This window comes from Staurois parvus, unplaced genomic scaffold (genome assembly GCF_062004578.1).
Source record: "Staurois parvus isolate SC_StPar_1 unplaced genomic scaffold, SC_StPar_1.0 ptg000419l, whole genome shotgun sequence".
NCBI classification, from domain to species: Eukaryota; Metazoa; Chordata; class Amphibia; order Anura; family Ranidae; genus Staurois; species Staurois parvus.
Window position 1 is genome coordinate 42,143 of NW_028318215.1, and position 18,388 is coordinate 60,530.

General features: G+C 45.2%; 1 protein-coding gene across 1 annotated transcript in view; it reads left to right on the forward strand.

Moving 5' to 3' along the window:
• CACNA2D2 (calcium voltage-gated channel auxiliary subunit alpha2delta 2) overlaps positions 1 to 18,388 on the forward strand; it is an 87,354-nt gene that overhangs the window by 42,129 nt on the left and 26,837 nt on the right. Inside the window, exons 13-18 of the mRNA XM_089687145.1 lie at positions 10,288 to 10,348; positions 12,742 to 12,839; positions 15,734 to 15,824; positions 16,220 to 16,282; positions 16,396 to 16,499; positions 18,242 to 18,340. Coding sequence (XP_089543271.1) covers positions 10,288 to 10,348; positions 12,742 to 12,839; positions 15,734 to 15,824; positions 16,220 to 16,282; positions 16,396 to 16,499; positions 18,242 to 18,340 — 516 coding nt within the window. The remainder of the gene's footprint in view (positions 1 to 10,287; positions 10,349 to 12,741; positions 12,840 to 15,733; positions 15,825 to 16,219; positions 16,283 to 16,395; positions 16,500 to 18,241; positions 18,341 to 18,388) is intronic.

Consider the following 18,388-nt stretch of genomic DNA (forward strand, 5'->3'; position numbering starts at 1 on the left):
CCTAATACCTGATGAGTTCCAAATTTCGAACTTGTCCTTGCTAACACCCCAAAATGCTTCACTCTCTTCCCATGTACTACTCATGTTCCTAATGCCCGATGTGTTCCACATTCCCAAATTGTGCGTGCTAACACCTCATAGTGGTCCATTCTATTCCCCCTTACTACTTGAATTCATGATGCCCAATGTGTTTCAAATTCTCAACTTGTGTGTTCTTACACCCCAAAGTTTCAAATACCCAAAGTGTTCCCAATTCACAACTCGTGTGTGCTAACACACAAAGTGATTCACTGTCTTCCGTCCTACTACTCAGGTTCCCAGTACCAGATGTGTCCCAAATTCCCAACTTGTTTGTGCTAACACCCCAAATTCCTCCATTCTCTTACCACATACTGCTCAAGTTCCTAACATTCGATGTGATCCAAATTCACAGCTTGTATCTACCAACACCCCAAAGTGCTCCACTCTCTTTCCATGTACTACTCAAGTTCCTACTACCCGATGTGTTCCAAATTTACAACTTGTGCGTGCTAACACCCCATAGTGCTCCATTCCATTTCCTCTTACTACTCAAATTCATAATACCCAGATGTGTTCCAAATTCCCAGCTCGTTTGTGCTAACACCCCAAAGTGCTCCATTCTCTTCCCACATACTTCTCAAGTTCCTAACACCCGATGTGCTCCGAATTCCCAACTTGTATCTACCAACACCCCAAAGTACTTCATTCTTTTCCCTCTTACTACTCAAGTTCCTAATACCCCAAGTTCCACTTTTCTAGCTTCTTCTCTCACCTTCCCAGAGCCACCCCCCATCTTCTCTGTTTTCATCTTCTCTTGGTACCCATCTCTTTTCCCTTCATCCTTGGTTTCTGAGTTTACTCTTTTCCTGCATGCCAGATTTCCTCTCTGGCTTCCCACAAATCCTCCGACTTAATCCCCCCTTGTACCTTTTTACTCCTAACTAACAAGACGTTGTCCCTTTGTGTTCCATTTTCCTATCTTGGTGTGGTGGCCTGGTGTTGATCTTCTCTGGTCTCAGGATTTTATCTTTCTTCTTGAGTAGCCTTCTTTCCTTCATTCTTGTCATCATTTTTGTTCCAGTTGATACTGTATCCTAACCTTTCAGAAATACTCTTTCCTTTTTATACATTTGATGATCCAACAATCCATCCTTCTTGTGTGTCCAAACTCTTGATTCCTCACCAGATGATGAATCACGGGTCCTCCCCTTGTATCCTATGACCCATTATTGTCACACAAGGTCCTCTTGAACATCTTATCCTTAAATAGGTGCTTCTGCACACCTCTACTATTTGTTGTTTTTTTTTTGGGGGGGGGGGGGCAGCTCCATAATCCGTAGCAGCTGGTAGTGTCAACCGTAACAATATGTGTCACTGATCCTAACATAATATATGCCTAAATCCAGGGCAGGCAGCAGGAGAGCTGTCAGCATAGTCAGCACACCACTATGGAATGCTTTGGTTGAAAGGTGTAATTGTACTCATAATAATAATAATAATAACAATAATAATAATAATAACAATAATAAAAACTGTAATGATATTTTACATTATGACAAAATGATTAATGCTTTTGCACACAATTACTCTATAATCCTAATACAAACTTCTTTAAATTCTAGCTTTTTTGGTAGAACATCAGCCCTCAGCAGTCATGTCCTTAAATTTTAGCTACATAGTTACATAGTTAGTCTGGCTAAAAAAAGACCAAAGTCCATCCATTTCAAACATAGAAAAATAAAAAAAAAAAGTTATAATCCTATACCCACAGTTGATCCAGAGGAAGGCGAAAAAACCCCAGCAAAGCACGATCCAATTTGCTCCTGCTGGGGAAAAAAATCCTTCCTGATCCCCCGAGAGGCAATCGGATATTTCCTGGATGAACTTTCCCTATAAATGTTATATCCAGTTATATTCTGTGTATCCAAGAAAGAATCCAGGACTTTCCTACAGCAATCCACTGAGCTGGCCACAACCAACTCTTGAGGGAGTCTAAAAGCTCAAGAGAACCCTCAGATTTTTAATGGCTTTAGGCATACAAGGGTCACTTGGTCTGTAGGAGGAGTTCAGAGGGCAATACAACTACATTGCTAAGGTCTATGACTAGGAGGAACCTGAGGTCTGACTTCAGTCTTCCTATACTGGAAACTTCACAGTTTAACATCCTTCCCCTAATAGGGCCCCCTCCTATCCCAGGCCCCATAGCAGCCATGTCAACTGCTATGGCTATGGTTATGCCATTGCTCCTGTTCCTTTCTTGTACCCTTAGGTGCTCCTTGTTTTGAAGGCCTGTTCCCTTTCTTTGTGTTCTCAGATATGTGTCTTTCTCCTAAATTCCCATTATGTTTCAGCCATTCTTTAGTTTTCTTTCTTTTTAATCCTGAGACTCGAAACCCTTTGATTCCAGGTTCTGGTCTGTGTGACCTAATTCCTAAGTATCTGCCTTCCCCTCGTCTTACCATTTCCCATCAAGACCCTTACCCAACCCCAAAGGTTTGTCCTTCTCCTAAACTCTCATCACCTTTATCTTTGTCCTTGTCTCAAGTCTTCCGAGTCCCAAGATCATGCTCCGGTTTGTCTTCCAAAGTCCGAACTCTCTCTTCTCCTTCCAAGTCCATAGTATATTCTCTCCTTTCTATCATGTTTACCTAATACCCAAGGTCCCATCCGTTCCATCTGAATGTTTGTTTTTTTACTCGTCGACATAATTCTTTCCCTCTGTAACTATTTTCACTTTTCTTTTCAAATCCCACCCCTGTTTGTGTGAATCTCCTCCTTACCCCCTTTTTATTGCGTTCTCCTAATCCTTACCCTTTGTGTTGATCTCCTTACCCCCTACATTTTATCTTCTAATGCCCATCTTTTTTGTGTTGATCTCCTTATCCCTCATTATTATCTTCTGATTTCTACCTTTTATGGTGATCTCCTTACCCCCTCTTGTTGTCTTTCCCCAATTCCTACCTTTTTGTGTTCTTCTCCCTTATCCCCAGACCTTATTGCCTTCTCCAGATGTTCCTAAGTTTTTGTGTTAATCTTCTTACCGCCGTTTGTGTGGACCTCCTCCCTACCCCCTACACGTTATCTCCTCCCAGTTCGATTCTTTTTAGTGTTGCTGTCCATACCCCTTCCTTATTGTCTTCTGATTCCTACTCTTTGTGTTGATCTCCTAACGTATTATGTTCTTCCAATTCCATCTTTTATGTGTTCATATCCTTGCCTCCTATATATTATCTTCTCCTAATTCCACCTTTTTTTGTCCTGATCTCCTTACGCCTTACTTATTGTCTTCTCTCTTGTCTTCATACCTTTTTGTGTTCTTCTCCCTTCCCCTGGTCCTTATTGCCTTCTCCCAGTTCCTACCTTTTTTGTGTTTATTTACATACCCTCTCATTATTGTCTTCTCCCAATTCCTAAATTTTTGTGTGGATCTCCTCCTTACGCCCCACGTATTGTTCTCTCCAAATTCCTAAATTTTTGTGTTAATCTTCTTACCCCCCTTTGTGTGGGTTTCCTCCTTACCCCCTACTGTACATATTATCGTTCCCCAATTCCTTCCACTTTGCCTTGATCTCCTTACCCCTTCTTATTATTTTCTCCCAATTCCACCTTTTATTTTGTGTTGATCTCCTTACCCCAGGTCCTTATTGCCTTCTCCCAATTTATACATTTTTGTGTTAATCTTCTTACCCCCGTTTTTGTGGATTTCCTCCTTACCCCCTTATTATCTTCTCCCAATTCCACCTGTTATTGATGATCTCGTTACCCTCTCCTTGTTGTCTTCTCCTGATTCCTACTTTTTTGGTGTTTTTCTCTATACCCCATTCCTTATTGCCCTCTCCCGATTCCTATCTTTTTGTGTTAATCTTCCTACCCTTGTTTGTGTGGATGTGCTCCTTAGACCCCTGCATTATCTTCTCCCAATTCCTGCCTTTTTTGTGTTGATCTCCATACCCTCTCCTTATTGTCTTCTCCTGATTTCTTTTTTTTCTGTGTTCTTCTCCCTACCCCTGGTCCTTATTGCCTTCTTCAAATTCCAACAGTTTTGTGTTAATCTTCTTACCCCCTTTTGTGTGGATTTCCTCCTTACGTCCCACGTATTGTCCTCTCCCAATTCCTAAATTTTTGTGTTAATCTTCTTACCCCCCTTTGTGTGGGTTTCCTCCTTACCCCCTACTGTACGTATTATCGTTCCCCATTTCCTTCCACTTTACCTTGTTCTACTTACCCCTCCTTATTATTTTCTCCCAGTTACACCTTTTATTTTGTGTTGATCTCCTTACCCCTGGTCCTTATTGTCCTCTCCCGATTCCAACATTTTTTTTGTGTTCTCCCTACCTCTGGTCCTTTTTGCCTTCCTCCAATTCCAATAATTGTGTGTTAATCTTCTTACCCCCGTTTGTGTGGATCTCCTCCTTACACACCACGTCGTCTCCCGATTCCTACTTTTTTTGTCTTGATCTCTTTACCCTCTCCTTATCTTGTTCAAATTCCTACCTATTTTTGTGTTGATCTCCTTACTCTCTCCTTGTCATCTTCTCCCAAGTCCAACTTTATTTGTGTTGATCTCCATACCCTCTGCTTATTGTCTTCCGATTCCAACAATTTTTTGTGTTCTTACCCCCCTTTGTGTGGGTTTCCTCCTTACCCCCTACTGTACATATTATCTTTCCCCAATTCTTTCCACTTTGCCTTGATCTCCTTACCCCTCCTTATTATTTTCTCCCAATTCCACCTTTTATTTTGTGTTGATCTCCTTACCCCGGGCCCTTTTTGCCTTCTCCCTATTTCTACATTTTTGTGTTAATCTTCCTACCCTTGTTTGTGTGGATGTGCTCCTTAGACCCCTGCATTATCTTCTCCCAATTCCTGCCTTTTTTGTGTTGATCTCCATACCCTTTCCTTATTGTCTTCTCCCAATTCCAACATTTTTCTGTGTTCTTCTCCCTACCCCAGGTCCTTATTGTCTTCTCCCAATTCCAACATTTTTCTGTGTTCTTCTCCCTACCTCTGGTCTTTATTGCCTTCTTCCAATTCCAACAGTTTTGTGTTAATCTTCTTACCCCCTTTTGTGTGGATCTCCTCCTTACGCCCCACGTATTGTTCTCTCCAAATTCCTAAATTTTTGTGTTAATCTTCTTACCCCCCTTTGTGTGGGTTTCCTCCTTACCCCCTACTGTACATATTATCGTTCCCCATTTCCTTCCACTTTGCCTTGATCTCCTTACCCCTCATTATTTTCTCCCAGTTACACCTTTTATTTTGTGTTGATCTCCTTACCCCTGGTCCTTATTGTCCTCTCCCGATTCCAACATTTTTTTTGTGTTCTTCTCCCTACCTCTGGTTCCTTGTTGCCTTCTTCCACTTCCAATTCCAACAATTGTGTGTTAATCTTCTTCCCCCCGTTTGAGTGGATCTGCTCCTTACACGCCACGTCGTCTCCCGATTCCTACCTTTTTTGTCTTGATCTCTTTACCTACTCATTATCTTTTTCAAATTCCTACCTATTTTTGTGTTGATCTCCTTACCCTCTCCTTGTAATCTTCTCCCAAGTCCAACTTTTTTTGTGTTGTTCTCCATACCCCCACCTTATTGTCTTCCGTTTCCAAAATGTTTTTGTGTTCTTACCCCCCTTTGTGTGGGTTTCCTCCTTACCCCCTATTGTACGTATTATCTTTCCCCAATTCCTTCCACTTTGCCTTGATCTCCTTACCCCTCATTATTTTCTCCCAATTCCACTTTTTATTTTGTGTTGATCTCCTTGCCCCGGGTCCTTTTTGCCTTCTCCCGATTTCTACATTTTTGTGTTAATATTCTTCCCCCCTATTTTTGGGCATTTCCTCCTTACCCCCTTGTTATCTTCTCCCAATTCCATATTCTTTGTTGATCTCATTACCCTCTCCTTGTTATCTTCTCCCAATTCCATATTTTTTTTGTTGATCTCATTACCCTCTCCTTGTTGTCTTCTCCTGATGCCAACATTTTTTTGTGTTCTTCTCCCTACCTCGGGTCCTTATTGCCTTCTTCTAATTCCAACAATTGTGTGTTAATCTTCTTACCCTCGTTTGTGTGGATCTCCTCCTTACGCCCCACATATTGTCGTCTCCCAATTCCTACCTATTTTTGTGTTGATCTCCTTACCCTCTCCTTGTCATCTTCTCCCAAGTCCAACTTTTTTTGTGTTGATCTCCATACCCCCACCTTATTGTCTTTTTCCCATTCCTACCTTTTTTGTGTTCTTCTCCCCTACCCCCTCCTCGTTGTCTTCTCCTGAGACTCCCTACCCATTTTGTGTTACCAGTTTCCACCTGTGTGTCTCCCGCCTTCCCCCCCCCCCCCCCCCGTCCACCCACACTTGTCTTTTTACCCTCCTCTGCCGGGTGCCTCTCTCTCTCTCCACCTCACCCCTCATTTGCCTTGCTGCCTCTCCTTCCTGTACGGCCACTTGCGATGGAGTTGTGGCCTTCATCTAGTTATCATGAATGGGTATTAGCTACTGATGATGTATTGTACCCGTTCCGTTTTCCTCCTCACTCCTCTCCCAACCTCTCTTTCTTACACAAGCTGCTAGGGGGCAGTGCTGAGTCAGCACAGACAATACGGTGGGCTTCCTAGAGAATTTATCTTTGGGTAGTTTAAGGGGGCGGATGGTCTTCAGTCAATCAATATGATGGTGTGGTTGTCCAGACCAGGACTGACCCCTGCAGCTTCTGTTTGACCTTCGGTGACCCTGTAATGGCAATGCTGATGATAGAATGATAGTGTCCTGTTTCCTTCCCTTCCCTTCCCTTCCTACCATCGCTTGTCTGTCCCTATACCTCAACCTCTGATCAGAAGATTACAGTCGAACCAATCGCGTGTCCCCAGCCCACCCCACAGCTGAGCACCCAAGTGCATTGTGGGTGGTAAATTAAAGGGCCTCTTCTACAAAAAAATGTAATCCTCTGCAAATTGTCTCCAGTACCTGATTGCCTACTGAGTGAGATCACGTCTTGACTATGATTTAAGGAGCCATGTTGACCGACATTATGATGCCCTTGGAGTCCCCCACAATGCACGGTGCCTCCTGTCTGGGTGGATGGCGCGAGTTTGGACTGTCTTTATTGGGTCCCCCCGGTGTGGCTTCGCAGGTGCCTGAGTTCAGTTTGTCCTGTTACTCCCAGAATGGTCCAGTGAAGTCTCTCTCCACCCGTTAGTACATCCTGCATGTGAACATAACACATCCAATCAGCTTAGAGAGCAGACATGGTCACCCCTCCTCCAACAGGCAAACACCACACCCGACACCACACACACTGCTGAAAAAAAGAGTTCCAGAACCCTGGAGGTAAGTTGCCCACATGTATGAAAAACATTCCTAATGACACAACAAGTATTCATTTTGCATTACAAAGGCAACCTGCACACGCTACACGCCATGTCATGTGATCTCACCAGATACCGCCAAAGCTATGGTCAGGACATAGACGCAAAGAGTAACACATCGATAAAACCATTACGATCACCTTCAAATTTGAAAGGGGTGTGTACCAGGGGCGGACTGACCATTTGGAAACTCCGGCACTGCCCGAGGGCCCGGGGTCAGTAGGGGGCCCCATGAGATGCCCCTGGTACCTTTTTCATAGGCTTTTTTGAGTTTGGGCAAGGACACAGAGGCCCCATGATCCCCTATTGCCCGGGGGCCCCATGAGTTGTCAGTCCGCCCCTAGTGTGTACATAAAAATTTGCACAGCTATTCGTTCTGCGAAACTGCATGTACATTCGTTCTGTCTGGATTGGTGCAAATCGAATGTTATATGACTATTTTCTCTCCAGGTCTACAGTGACTCAGGAAAATACCACATTATGGCCACCAGATGGAGCTGACCATCATAGGAAATATATATATTTATTTCCTATGACCATCAGCTCCATCTAGTGGCCATACTGCAGTATTTTCCCAAACGACTCCTTTTTTTTTTTTTTTTTTTTAATAAAAATAAATACCATTGAACCTAGAAAAAAAAATAGACTAACAGGACAAAATATAAGCAGAAAAAATATTAAGGGTTAGGAAGATTGCACATAGCGAGAAAAGATGTGAAATACACTGAAAATAGATTATGGAGTTTACATGTAATCTATTATTCACCACTTGGCCTCTGGAAGGTTTTCCCCCCTTCATGACCCGCAGCATTCTTACTTATTTGAAATTTAGATAATTTTTTTTCACACAAATAGAATTTTCTTTTTGTGGTATTTGATAACCACTGGTTTTTTTTTGTTTGTTTTTTTTTTATTATTATATTAACGAAAGAAAAAAATATAGACCACTTAAGCGTCCAACGTGCCACATCCCAAGATATACAATAGAGAGAAGAACCGCTAGAAAAACTAGATGGTATAAGAGCGAACTTTATAGACACCACATGAGACCACACATTATTATAAAATACACATACTTTATATTAACAAATCTTAAAATGGACGCCCATATGGAAGAAAAATATATTTGAAATACAGGCAGCCCAATCCAGCAAAGAGACATCCCCATCCAGTAGAGATAACCCCATATATTCAGCAAAGAGACATCCCAATCCAGAAAAGAGACATCCACTTACAGCAATGAGATTCCCCATATAGTAAAGTGACAACCCAGTCCAGCAAAGAGACATCCCTATCCAGCAAAGACATCCCCATATATTCAGCATATATATATATATATATATATATATATATATTCATCCCAATCCAGCAAAGAGACATCCCCATATAACAAAGAGATAGCCCAATCCCGCAAAGACATCCCCATATATCTAGCAAAGAAACAGCCCAATCCAACAAAGAGACATCCCTGTGAGGCAAAGACATCCCCATATATTCAGCAAAGAGACATCCCAATCTAGCAAAGAGACATCCCCATATAGCAAAGAGACATTCCCATATAGCAAAGAGACATCTCAATCCAGCAAAGTGACAGCCCTATCCAGAAAAGACATCCCCATCTACTCAGCAAATAGACATCCCAATCCAGCAAAGAGACATCCCCATATAGCAAAGAGACATCCAATCCAGCAAAGAGACATTCCATATAGCAAAGAGACATCTCAATCCAGCAAAGAGGCATCCCCATCCAGCAGAGACATCCCCTTATTTTCAGTAAAGAGACATCCCAGTCCAGCACAGAGACAGCCTAATCCAGCAAAGAGATTCCCCATATAGCAAAGAGACAACCCAATCCAACAAGGAGTCTGTCACAAACAGCACAATCAAACAAAGAGACAGTCACAGCACAGGCCTACACCCAGCAACATTGTCAATCAATTTACCATCCTGATGTCTAACAACTTGTCTCCAGACCAGTCCACAGTGAGCACTGAGCAGTCCTGCAGGCTACACGCAGCGCAATTCTTCCACACGGCTGAGGCCAAACCAGCATCCGGTCAGCAGGAAGAGGCGGAGTGCAGATGACATCACTCCGCCTTCCCCCTGCAGACAGAACTAAGTGAGCTAGCGCCGGTCACCATGCAGCTGTCTCCTTGCTAGCTGTGTTGTCGGACGGCTGTGGGGGGGGAGTGGGATGGGGTTTGGTTCGCCCGCTCTGACCTCATGGCTAGGCTCATTTTTATAATGCTCTATCCAGCAGGGTGCAGTGACCAGGCGGTGCTTTGTCCCATGTTCCTTCATGCTTGGTTGGCCTGGTTTTGAGGTCAAACAGGGCAACCCACCCCACCCCCGCAGAGCCGTTCGACAACACAGTTAGCAAGGAGACAGCTCCATGGTGACCGGTGTTCGCTCAGCTCCAAGCACTTGCCCAAGACAGGCAGCGGCCAGAGGAACGCAGAGGGAGGGGTTGTGTCAGCCCTACATTCCTCTTGCTGTTGCTTGCTTTGAGAAAGTGTTCAGAGCCAAGCGAGCGCAGGTTCCCAGTCTCCTTGCTGGCTGCGTTGTCGGAGAGCCATGTGAATGGGCCCTTTGTAAGGTGAAGTTGGGTTTTAGGGACACCGCAGAGCAGAGCACCCATCCATGGCACTGTAGAAACATTCGCTGGTGACATCACACTCTCTGGTTCAGCACACACCTGTACAGCCTTAGGGCCACACTGCAGTCACATTCCCCCCTCCTATAGAGGGCGCTCTCCTGTAGACCCTTTAGACTGGCACGTGGCCACCCACCCAGGAGCTGCCGGCTCCTCTGTTACCCCACAAAGGGGTCTGTTCCCCCCTCTGTGGATGTACTCGGGGCTCTGCGCCGGCTCACTTGCTGGATAAATCTTCTTCTCTGTTACAGATTTTGAGTCTTTGATGCCCAACACCTTTGAGTCTGAGGGACGGGTGTTCATTGCTCCGAGGTATGGTAGCTCTATGGAAATTCCCTGTGCTTTATGGTGTATGTCATCCTGGTCCTGTGCTTCGTAGTATATACCATCCCGGTCCTGTGCTTCGTAGTATATACCATCCCGGTCCTGTGCGTCATAGTATATACCATCCCTGTCCTGTGCTTCATAGTATATACCGTCCTGGTCCTGTGCTTCATAGTATATACCATCCTGGTCCTGTGCTTCATAGTATATACCATCCCTGTCCTCTGCTTCATAGTATATACCATCCCGGTCCTCTGCTTCATAGTATATACCATCCCGGTCCTGTGCTTCATAGTATATACCATCCCGGTCCTCTGCTTCATAGTATATACCATCCCGGTCCTCTGCTTTATAGTATATACCATCCCGGTCCTGTGCGTCATAGTATATACCATCCCGGTCCTGTGCTTCATAGTATATACCATCCCGGTCCTCTGTTTCATAGTATATACCATCCCAGTCCTCTGCTTCATAGTATATACCATCCCGGTCCTCTGCTTCATAGTATATACCATCCCGGTCCTGTGCTTCATAGTATATACCATCTCGGTCCTGTGCTTCGTAGTATATACCATCCCGGTCCTGTGCTTCGTAGTATATACCATCCCGGTCCTGAGCTTCATAGTATATACCATCCCGGTCCTGTGCTTCATAGTATATACCATCTCTGTCCTGTGCTTCATAGTATATACCATCCCTGTCCTGTGCTTCATAGTATATACCATCCCGGTCCTGAGCTTCATAGTATATACCATCCCGGTCCTGAGCTTCATAGTATATACCATCCCGGTCCTGTGCTTCATAGTATATACCATCCCGGTCCTCTGCTTCATAGTATATACCATCCCGGTCCTCTGCTTCATAGTATATACCATCCCGGTCCTGTGCTTCATAGTATATACCATCTCGGTCCTGTGCTTCATAGTATATACCATCCCGGTCCTGTGCTTCGTAGTGTATACCATCTCTGTCCTGTGCTTCATAGTGTATACCATCCCTGTCCTGTGCTTCATAGTATATACCATCCCTGTCCTGTGCTTCATAGTATATACCATCCCGGTCCTGTGCTTCATAGTATATACCATCCCGGTCCTGTGCATCATAGTATATACCATCCCGGTCCTGTGCTTCATGGTATATACCATCCCGGTCCTGTGCTTCATAGTATATACCATCCCGGTCCTGTGCTTCATAGTATATACCATCCCGGTCCTGTGCTTCATAGTATATACCATCCCGGTCCTGTGCTTCGTAGTATATACCATCCCGGTCCTGTGCTTCATCGTATATACCATCCCTGTCCTGTGCTTCATAGTATATATCATCCTGGTCCTGTGCTTCATAGTATATACCATCCCTGTCCTGTGCTTCGTAGTATATACCATCCCTGTCCTGTGCTTCATAGTATATACCATCCCTGTCCTATGCTTCATTGTATACGAGGTGGTATCTAAAACTTTCGAGACAGTTTTGTAAGCCAACAGATGTCAGCATAAGGCATCACGCACAGTCACAGGGAGCAACGACCTTCATAAGTCAGTGTGCCAAAAATCATCTTTTTGTGTACATCGGGAGCTGTGCCACTGGTGCTATTCTGACCACGTGCGTTGCCACGTCTGCTATTTCATCATGGACAGCAAGTTAGAACAAAGAGGAAACGTGAAATTCTGTGTTTAGCTGGGCAGATCTGCCACAGAGACATCTGACACGATTCGGCAAGTTTACTGCGATGCCGCAATGAGTCGTTCGGGGTGTTTTGAGCGGCACACACGCTTCAAGAGCGGAAAATAACATCACTGGAAGACGACGAGAGATCAGAAAGACCCTCAACCCCTGAAAATGCCCTCTTCCCGAAGGTCAAGATCCAGCCCAAAGGTCGCCATTATGACCCCATTGCAGACATCCAGTGATTTGCCCCGTTTCACACAGAATTTCACGTTTGCTCTTTGTTCTAACTTACTCTCCATAATGAAATAGCAGACGTGGTAACGCACGTGGTCAGAATAGCACCAGTTTTGCAGCTCCCGATATACACAGGACGATGTCTTTTGGCACACTGACTTATGAAGGTCGGTGCTCCCTGTGACTGTGCGTGCAGCCTTGTGCTGACATCTGTTGGCGTGTTACAAAACTAGTCTTGAAACGTTTTGATACCACCTCGTATATCATCCCTGTCTTGTGCTTCTCAGTGTTCCATCTATCTTCTTCTGTACCCCATCCCAGTCTTCTCCTCCATCCTCTCCCCCTGTCCTCATCCTCTCTGTTCACATCTCCTTTGGGTCACCCCCCTTCTCTTCCTCCTTCTTCCCAATGGTCATAATGATTTTTATCCCCGTTCTAATGCCCCTCTCCTGTTTCCCGGGCCCCTCTTTCCCCCACAGGCAGTACTGTCGAGAGCTTGAACAGTCTGAAAACAACACAGAGTTCCTTCTGAACTTCATTACTCTGATGGAGAAAGTGACTCCGGACTCCAAGCAGTGTGAGTACCGCCGATCGATGAGCGCTTATAATGGGGGTCTGGTATGTGCTTTGCAGCTTTTAGTAGGAACCCGTCCTCTGTAAAAGAGTTCTTGGATAATCATAATAATTGGGTCTATCAGTTGAAAATGATCCAGAATGGTATCTGTAAATATGACCTAACAGTCTTTTGTAGAGTAAATGCAGCCAACGGGGTAATGAAGGAAAATTAAGAGAAGGAAGGGACAACGAGAAAATGTTCAATCAGCTTGGACAGAAACCCATAGGATGGTCTGCAGTATCATGGATGGTGGGTCAGTGAGGATGTAAGAAGGGTTACATAGAGGAGATGATCCAGCAGCTTGGACAGGTATCACTCAGTAGGTCTGAAGTATCTTGGATGGTGGGTTGGTGGAAAGGGTTATACAGAGGAGATGTACAATCAGCTTGGCCAGAAACCCCTAGGATGGTCCGCAGTATCATGGATGGTGGGTCAGTGAGGATGTAAGAAGGGTTACATAGAGGAGATGATCCAGCAGCTTGGACAGGAATCACTCAGTAGGTCTGAAGTATCTTGGATGGTGGGTTGGTGGAAAGGGTTATACAGAGGAGATGTACAATCAGCTTGGCCAGAAACCCTTAGGATGCTCCGCAGTATCCTGGATGGTGGGTCAGTGAGGATGTAAGAAGGGTTACATAGAGGAGATGATCCAGCAGCTTGGACAGGAATCACTCAGTAGGTCTGAAGTATCTTGGATGGTGGGTTGGTGGAAAGGGTTATACAGAGGAGATGTACAATCAGCTTGGCCAGAAACCCCTAGGATGGTCCACAGTATCCTTGATGGTGGTTCAGTGAGGATGTAAGAAGGGTTATATAGAGGAGATGATCCAGCAGCTTGGACAGGTATCACTCAGTAGGTCTGAAGTATCTTGGATGGTGGGTTGGTGGAAAGGGTTATACAGAGGAGATGTACAATCAGCTTGGCCAGAAACCCCTAGGATGGTCCGCAGTATCCTTGATGGTGGTTCAGTGAGGATGTAAGAAGGGTTATATAGAGGAGATGATCCAGCAGCTTGGACAGGAATCACTCAGTAGGTCTGAAGTATCTTGGATGGTGGGTTGGTGGAAAGGGTTATACAGAGGAGAAACAATCAGCTTGGATTGGAACTGTTTGAAAGGATGATGGGTCAGTGAGGATGTGGGAGTGTACAATCAGCTTTGAAAGGAACCTCTGGAAAGCTCTGCAGTATCTTGGATGGCTTGTCAGTGAGGATGTAGGAAGGGTTATATAGAGATTTACAATCACCTTGGACAAGAACCATCAAAAAGGTGTTCACTATCATGAATGGTGGGTCTGTGAGGACATAGAAAGGGTTATATAAAGAAGATGTACAACCAGTATGGATAGGTATCCCTAGAAAGGTCTGCAGTGTCTTAGATGGCGAGTTGAGAAGAATTAAAGAAGAGTTACATAGAGGAGATGTACAATCAGCATAGACAGGAACCGTTTGGAAGGTCTGTAGTAACTGTGATGGTAGGTCAGAGAGGATGTAGGAAGGGTTTTATAGAAGAGATGTACAATCAGCTTGGACGGGACCCCTTAAAAAGGTCTGCAATATCCTGGTGGCTGGTCGGTGGGGAGGTAGAAAGGGTTATATAGAGGAGATGTACAAAACAACTTGGACAGGAACCACCAAAAAGGTCTGCTCTGCAGTGTCATGGATGGTGGGTTGATGAGGATGTAAGAAGGGTTATATAGAGGAGATAAACCATCAGCTTGGACAGGAATGACTCAGGAATTTTGAAGTATCATGGATGGTGGGTCGGTGGGGAGGTAGAAAGGGTAATATAGAGAGGATGTGCAAGCAGCTTGGACAGGAACCGTTTGGAAGGTCTGTAGTAACTGTGATGGTAGGTCCGAGAGGATGTAGGAAGGGTTTTATAGAAGAGATTTACAATCAGCTTGGACGGGACCCCTTAAAAAGGTCTGCAGTATCCTGGTGGCTGGTTGGTGGGGAGGTAGAAAGGGTTATATAGAAAAGATGTACAAGCAGCTTGGACAGGAACCACCAGAAAGGTCTGCTCTGCAGTATCATGGATGGTAGGTTGATGAGGATGTAGAAAGGGTTATATAGAGGAGATGAACCATCAGCTTGGACAGGAATCACTCAGGAGTTTTGAAGTATCATAGATGGTGTGTTGTTGGGGAGGTAGAAAAGGTTAGATAGAGGAGATGTACAATCCGTTTGGACAGGAACTGTTAGAAAGGTCTGCAGTATCTTGGATGGCTTGTCAGTGAGGAAGTAGGAACAGTTATATAGGGGAGATGTACAAGCAGCTTGGACAGAAACTACTCTAAAAGATCAATGATGTCAGTGGGAACTCATCTTAGAGGCAGAAATTGCTCAAGGAACCCCTAAAAACCTCTGGAGGAACCCTAGACTTCCATGGAACTCTGGTTGAGAAACTCTGATTTAGAAGGTCTGCAGTATCATGGATGGTGGGTTGAGAAGGATGTAAGAAGAGATATATAGAGGAGATGAGCCACCAGCTTAGACAGGAACCACTTGGAAAATCTGTTGTACCTTGGATGGTGGGTCAGTGAAGATGTAGGAAGGGTTATATACAGTGGAGGAGATGTACAAGCACCTTGACAGAAACCACCAGAAAGGTCTGCAGTATCCTGGATGGCTGTATCCTGGATCAGTGAGGATGTAGGAAGGATTATAAAACGTTACCGTGATGTTACTCTTCTCTTATACAAGAATACCAAACTATCTGAAGTGAGAGGAGACTCCGCCTATAATCCAAACAGTTTAAGTGTGATAAATGATTGGAGTCTATTATCATTGGATGCAGCTGATGGACCTTCACACCACGCTGTGCATAATGACCTTGATTGTCCCATTTAACAGGTGACAGCTTCCTGCTGCACAACCTCATCTTGGACACGGGAATCACGCGGGATTTGGCTGACCGTGTTTGGAAGGACAAAGATCTTCTCACGTGAGCATACTGACATCACTCACTGCACCTTCACTATCCTTGAAGGACAAACCCATGTCACAGCCGAGCTTCAGTATCCATAATCAGTAACGCTCATGAGGATTACAGTAGCATTTTTATTTTTTTAAGCACTTTTAATCGTCAGTAAAATTTTACTCCCATTTTTTAGCCTAAAACAACCACCAAAGCCTGTCTGTGACAACAAGGTGTCTGTAAAAATTCTAGACACAGCCTATCATCTGACAGACTCAACACAAGTGATGGCAGCCAATGGACACCTCTAAAAGAAGAGATGTGACAACGTAGCTCTAGCAATTCTGATCTTTTGATTAGTCAGATCACTTTTCATGTATCTCGTTACACATCTCTGTCCTCGTTCTTTCCTCTTCCCATAGTTATGGGCTTCTGGCGGTCTTTGCGGCAACAGACGGTGGCATCACCCGAGTCTTCCCCAACAAGTGAGTTCTGATATTCGACATGTGAAGCATCTGAGCTATTTAATCAGCCAGCTGTGGTAATACTGGGGACCTGTCAGTGTAATTGGGGTAACTGCTTTTCTGTGGTTATCTAGAGCCGCTGATGACTGGTTGGAGGACATGGAGCCTCACAATGCCACCTTCTACCGAAGAAGTCTCGACAACAAAGGCTACATCTTTCGAGCACCATACAGAGAACGTGAGTAATTAAGTAGAGAGGAAGTGCCAGGACCACTGGGGTGGGGGTGGAGGGTCAGAGTGGAAAGTCCATAGGAATATGAGCAGTGTAGGGGTGGTGTACAAGGACCCCAAGAACTGGTTTGGGAGTTATTCAGAAATGGAACATGAAGGCCCTAGGGGGTGGGTTTATGATTTGTGTAGACATGAACTATGGGGACCCCAGGAGGTGGGGTGTGAGCAGTCTTGGGTAGGAGTATTAGGGCCCCAGGATTAGGGAGGGGTGTGAGCAGTGCAGGGGAAGAATATGAGGACTCAAGATGGTAAAATGTGAATAGTGTAGGGGTGGAATTTGAGCACCCTGGGGGTAAAGTGTAGCGGTGGAATTTAAAGATCCCAGGGGAGAGGTTTTCGATCAGCGTAGGAGTGGAATATGAGAATCCCAAGGGGCAGATTTGGGAACATTGTAGAAGTCGAATACGAGAACCCCAGGAGGTAGGGTGCAATCGGTGTTGAGTTGGAATATAAAGATCCCAGAGTCAGGCTGGAGTGTGAGCAATGTAGGAGAAGCATATGAGGATATCAGGGGGTGGGATATGAGAAGTATAGAGGTTGAATTTGATGATACCAGAGAAGATGGTGGGAGTATGAGGACCCCAGGGGGAGTGTTGTGAGCAGTATAGTGATGGAATATAAGAATCCCAATGGGGTATTGTTGTAAGCATTGTTTGAAAGGAAAATGGGAATCCCAGTGGGTAAGGGGGTGTGTAACGGAACCGGACCCCGATTGCACTTGGGCATTTCCGTTAGACTCCTGTTTCCTCGTCCGAACACCGACCAGACAACTCTTGAAGGAAAACCAGGAAAATAGACTACTTTAACACAGATACAAGATATATACATTCAAGGGGACAATCCCCCCTCCCTGCATAATGACACAGGGTGGGGCAAACCACATCTAGCAATAAGAGACACATCAGCAGACACCCCCCACCAAGCCAATACACAAACACATATCACCCTGCACCCCTAAAAGGCACAGGGTGACTTACACATAAGAGTGATCTGGGGAGCTGTGACAGGGGTCTCCCCACCTCTCTAAAGTGAGCTGTGTTCCATGGGCCCCCCACCCAAAGTGACTCCCGTCACAGGGTGTGAGCAATGTAAAGGGAGAATATGAAGACATTGGTTAGCTGTGTTGGGTAGAATGTGGGGCCCTCAGGAGGTGGGGTGTGATTAGTACTTGCATGGAATATGAAGCCCCCAGGGGGGCTATGTGCGAGCAGTCCATGAGTTGAAATTGAGGACCCTAGTGGGCTGGGTGTGAGTAGCGCAGGGGTGGCAGTTGCTGTGAGCATTGTCGGAGTAAAGTGCAAGAACCCTAAGGAGCAAAGTGTGAGCAGCACAGAGATAGAATGTAGGGGTTCCAGGGGGAATAATGAGTTGCACATGGATGGAGGGAAGGCCATATGGTGTTTAGTATGAGCAGTGCAGGAAGTAAAGCATGGAAATCTCATGGGGTGGGATATTAGGTCACCGCAAAGATTGGGTTTGACAGTAAGGGGGAGGATCACAGTGGAGTCCCACAATTGAGCCTCCCTATCTCTCTGGTGCCTCAGCAGCCATGTCCTTCCACTAAGGATTGGTCATAATGGCCTCATCCAATGAGGCTGCAGCTTCATCCTGGGTGACTAAGGCCTGCTCAGGAATTGGGCACTGGGTCTCCATTCATATCTGTAAACTGATAACTGTGTCTTGTTTCAGCTGGCTATCGGCCGTCCGATCTGGAGAATAACACGGTGGGGATTCTGGTCAGCACAGCCGTAGACCTGGAGACCGATGGCAGGAGACTTAAACCAGCTGGTGGGTTGGAGGCTAAAAAGTCCGCATTGGTAGAGGGGCACCCAGACG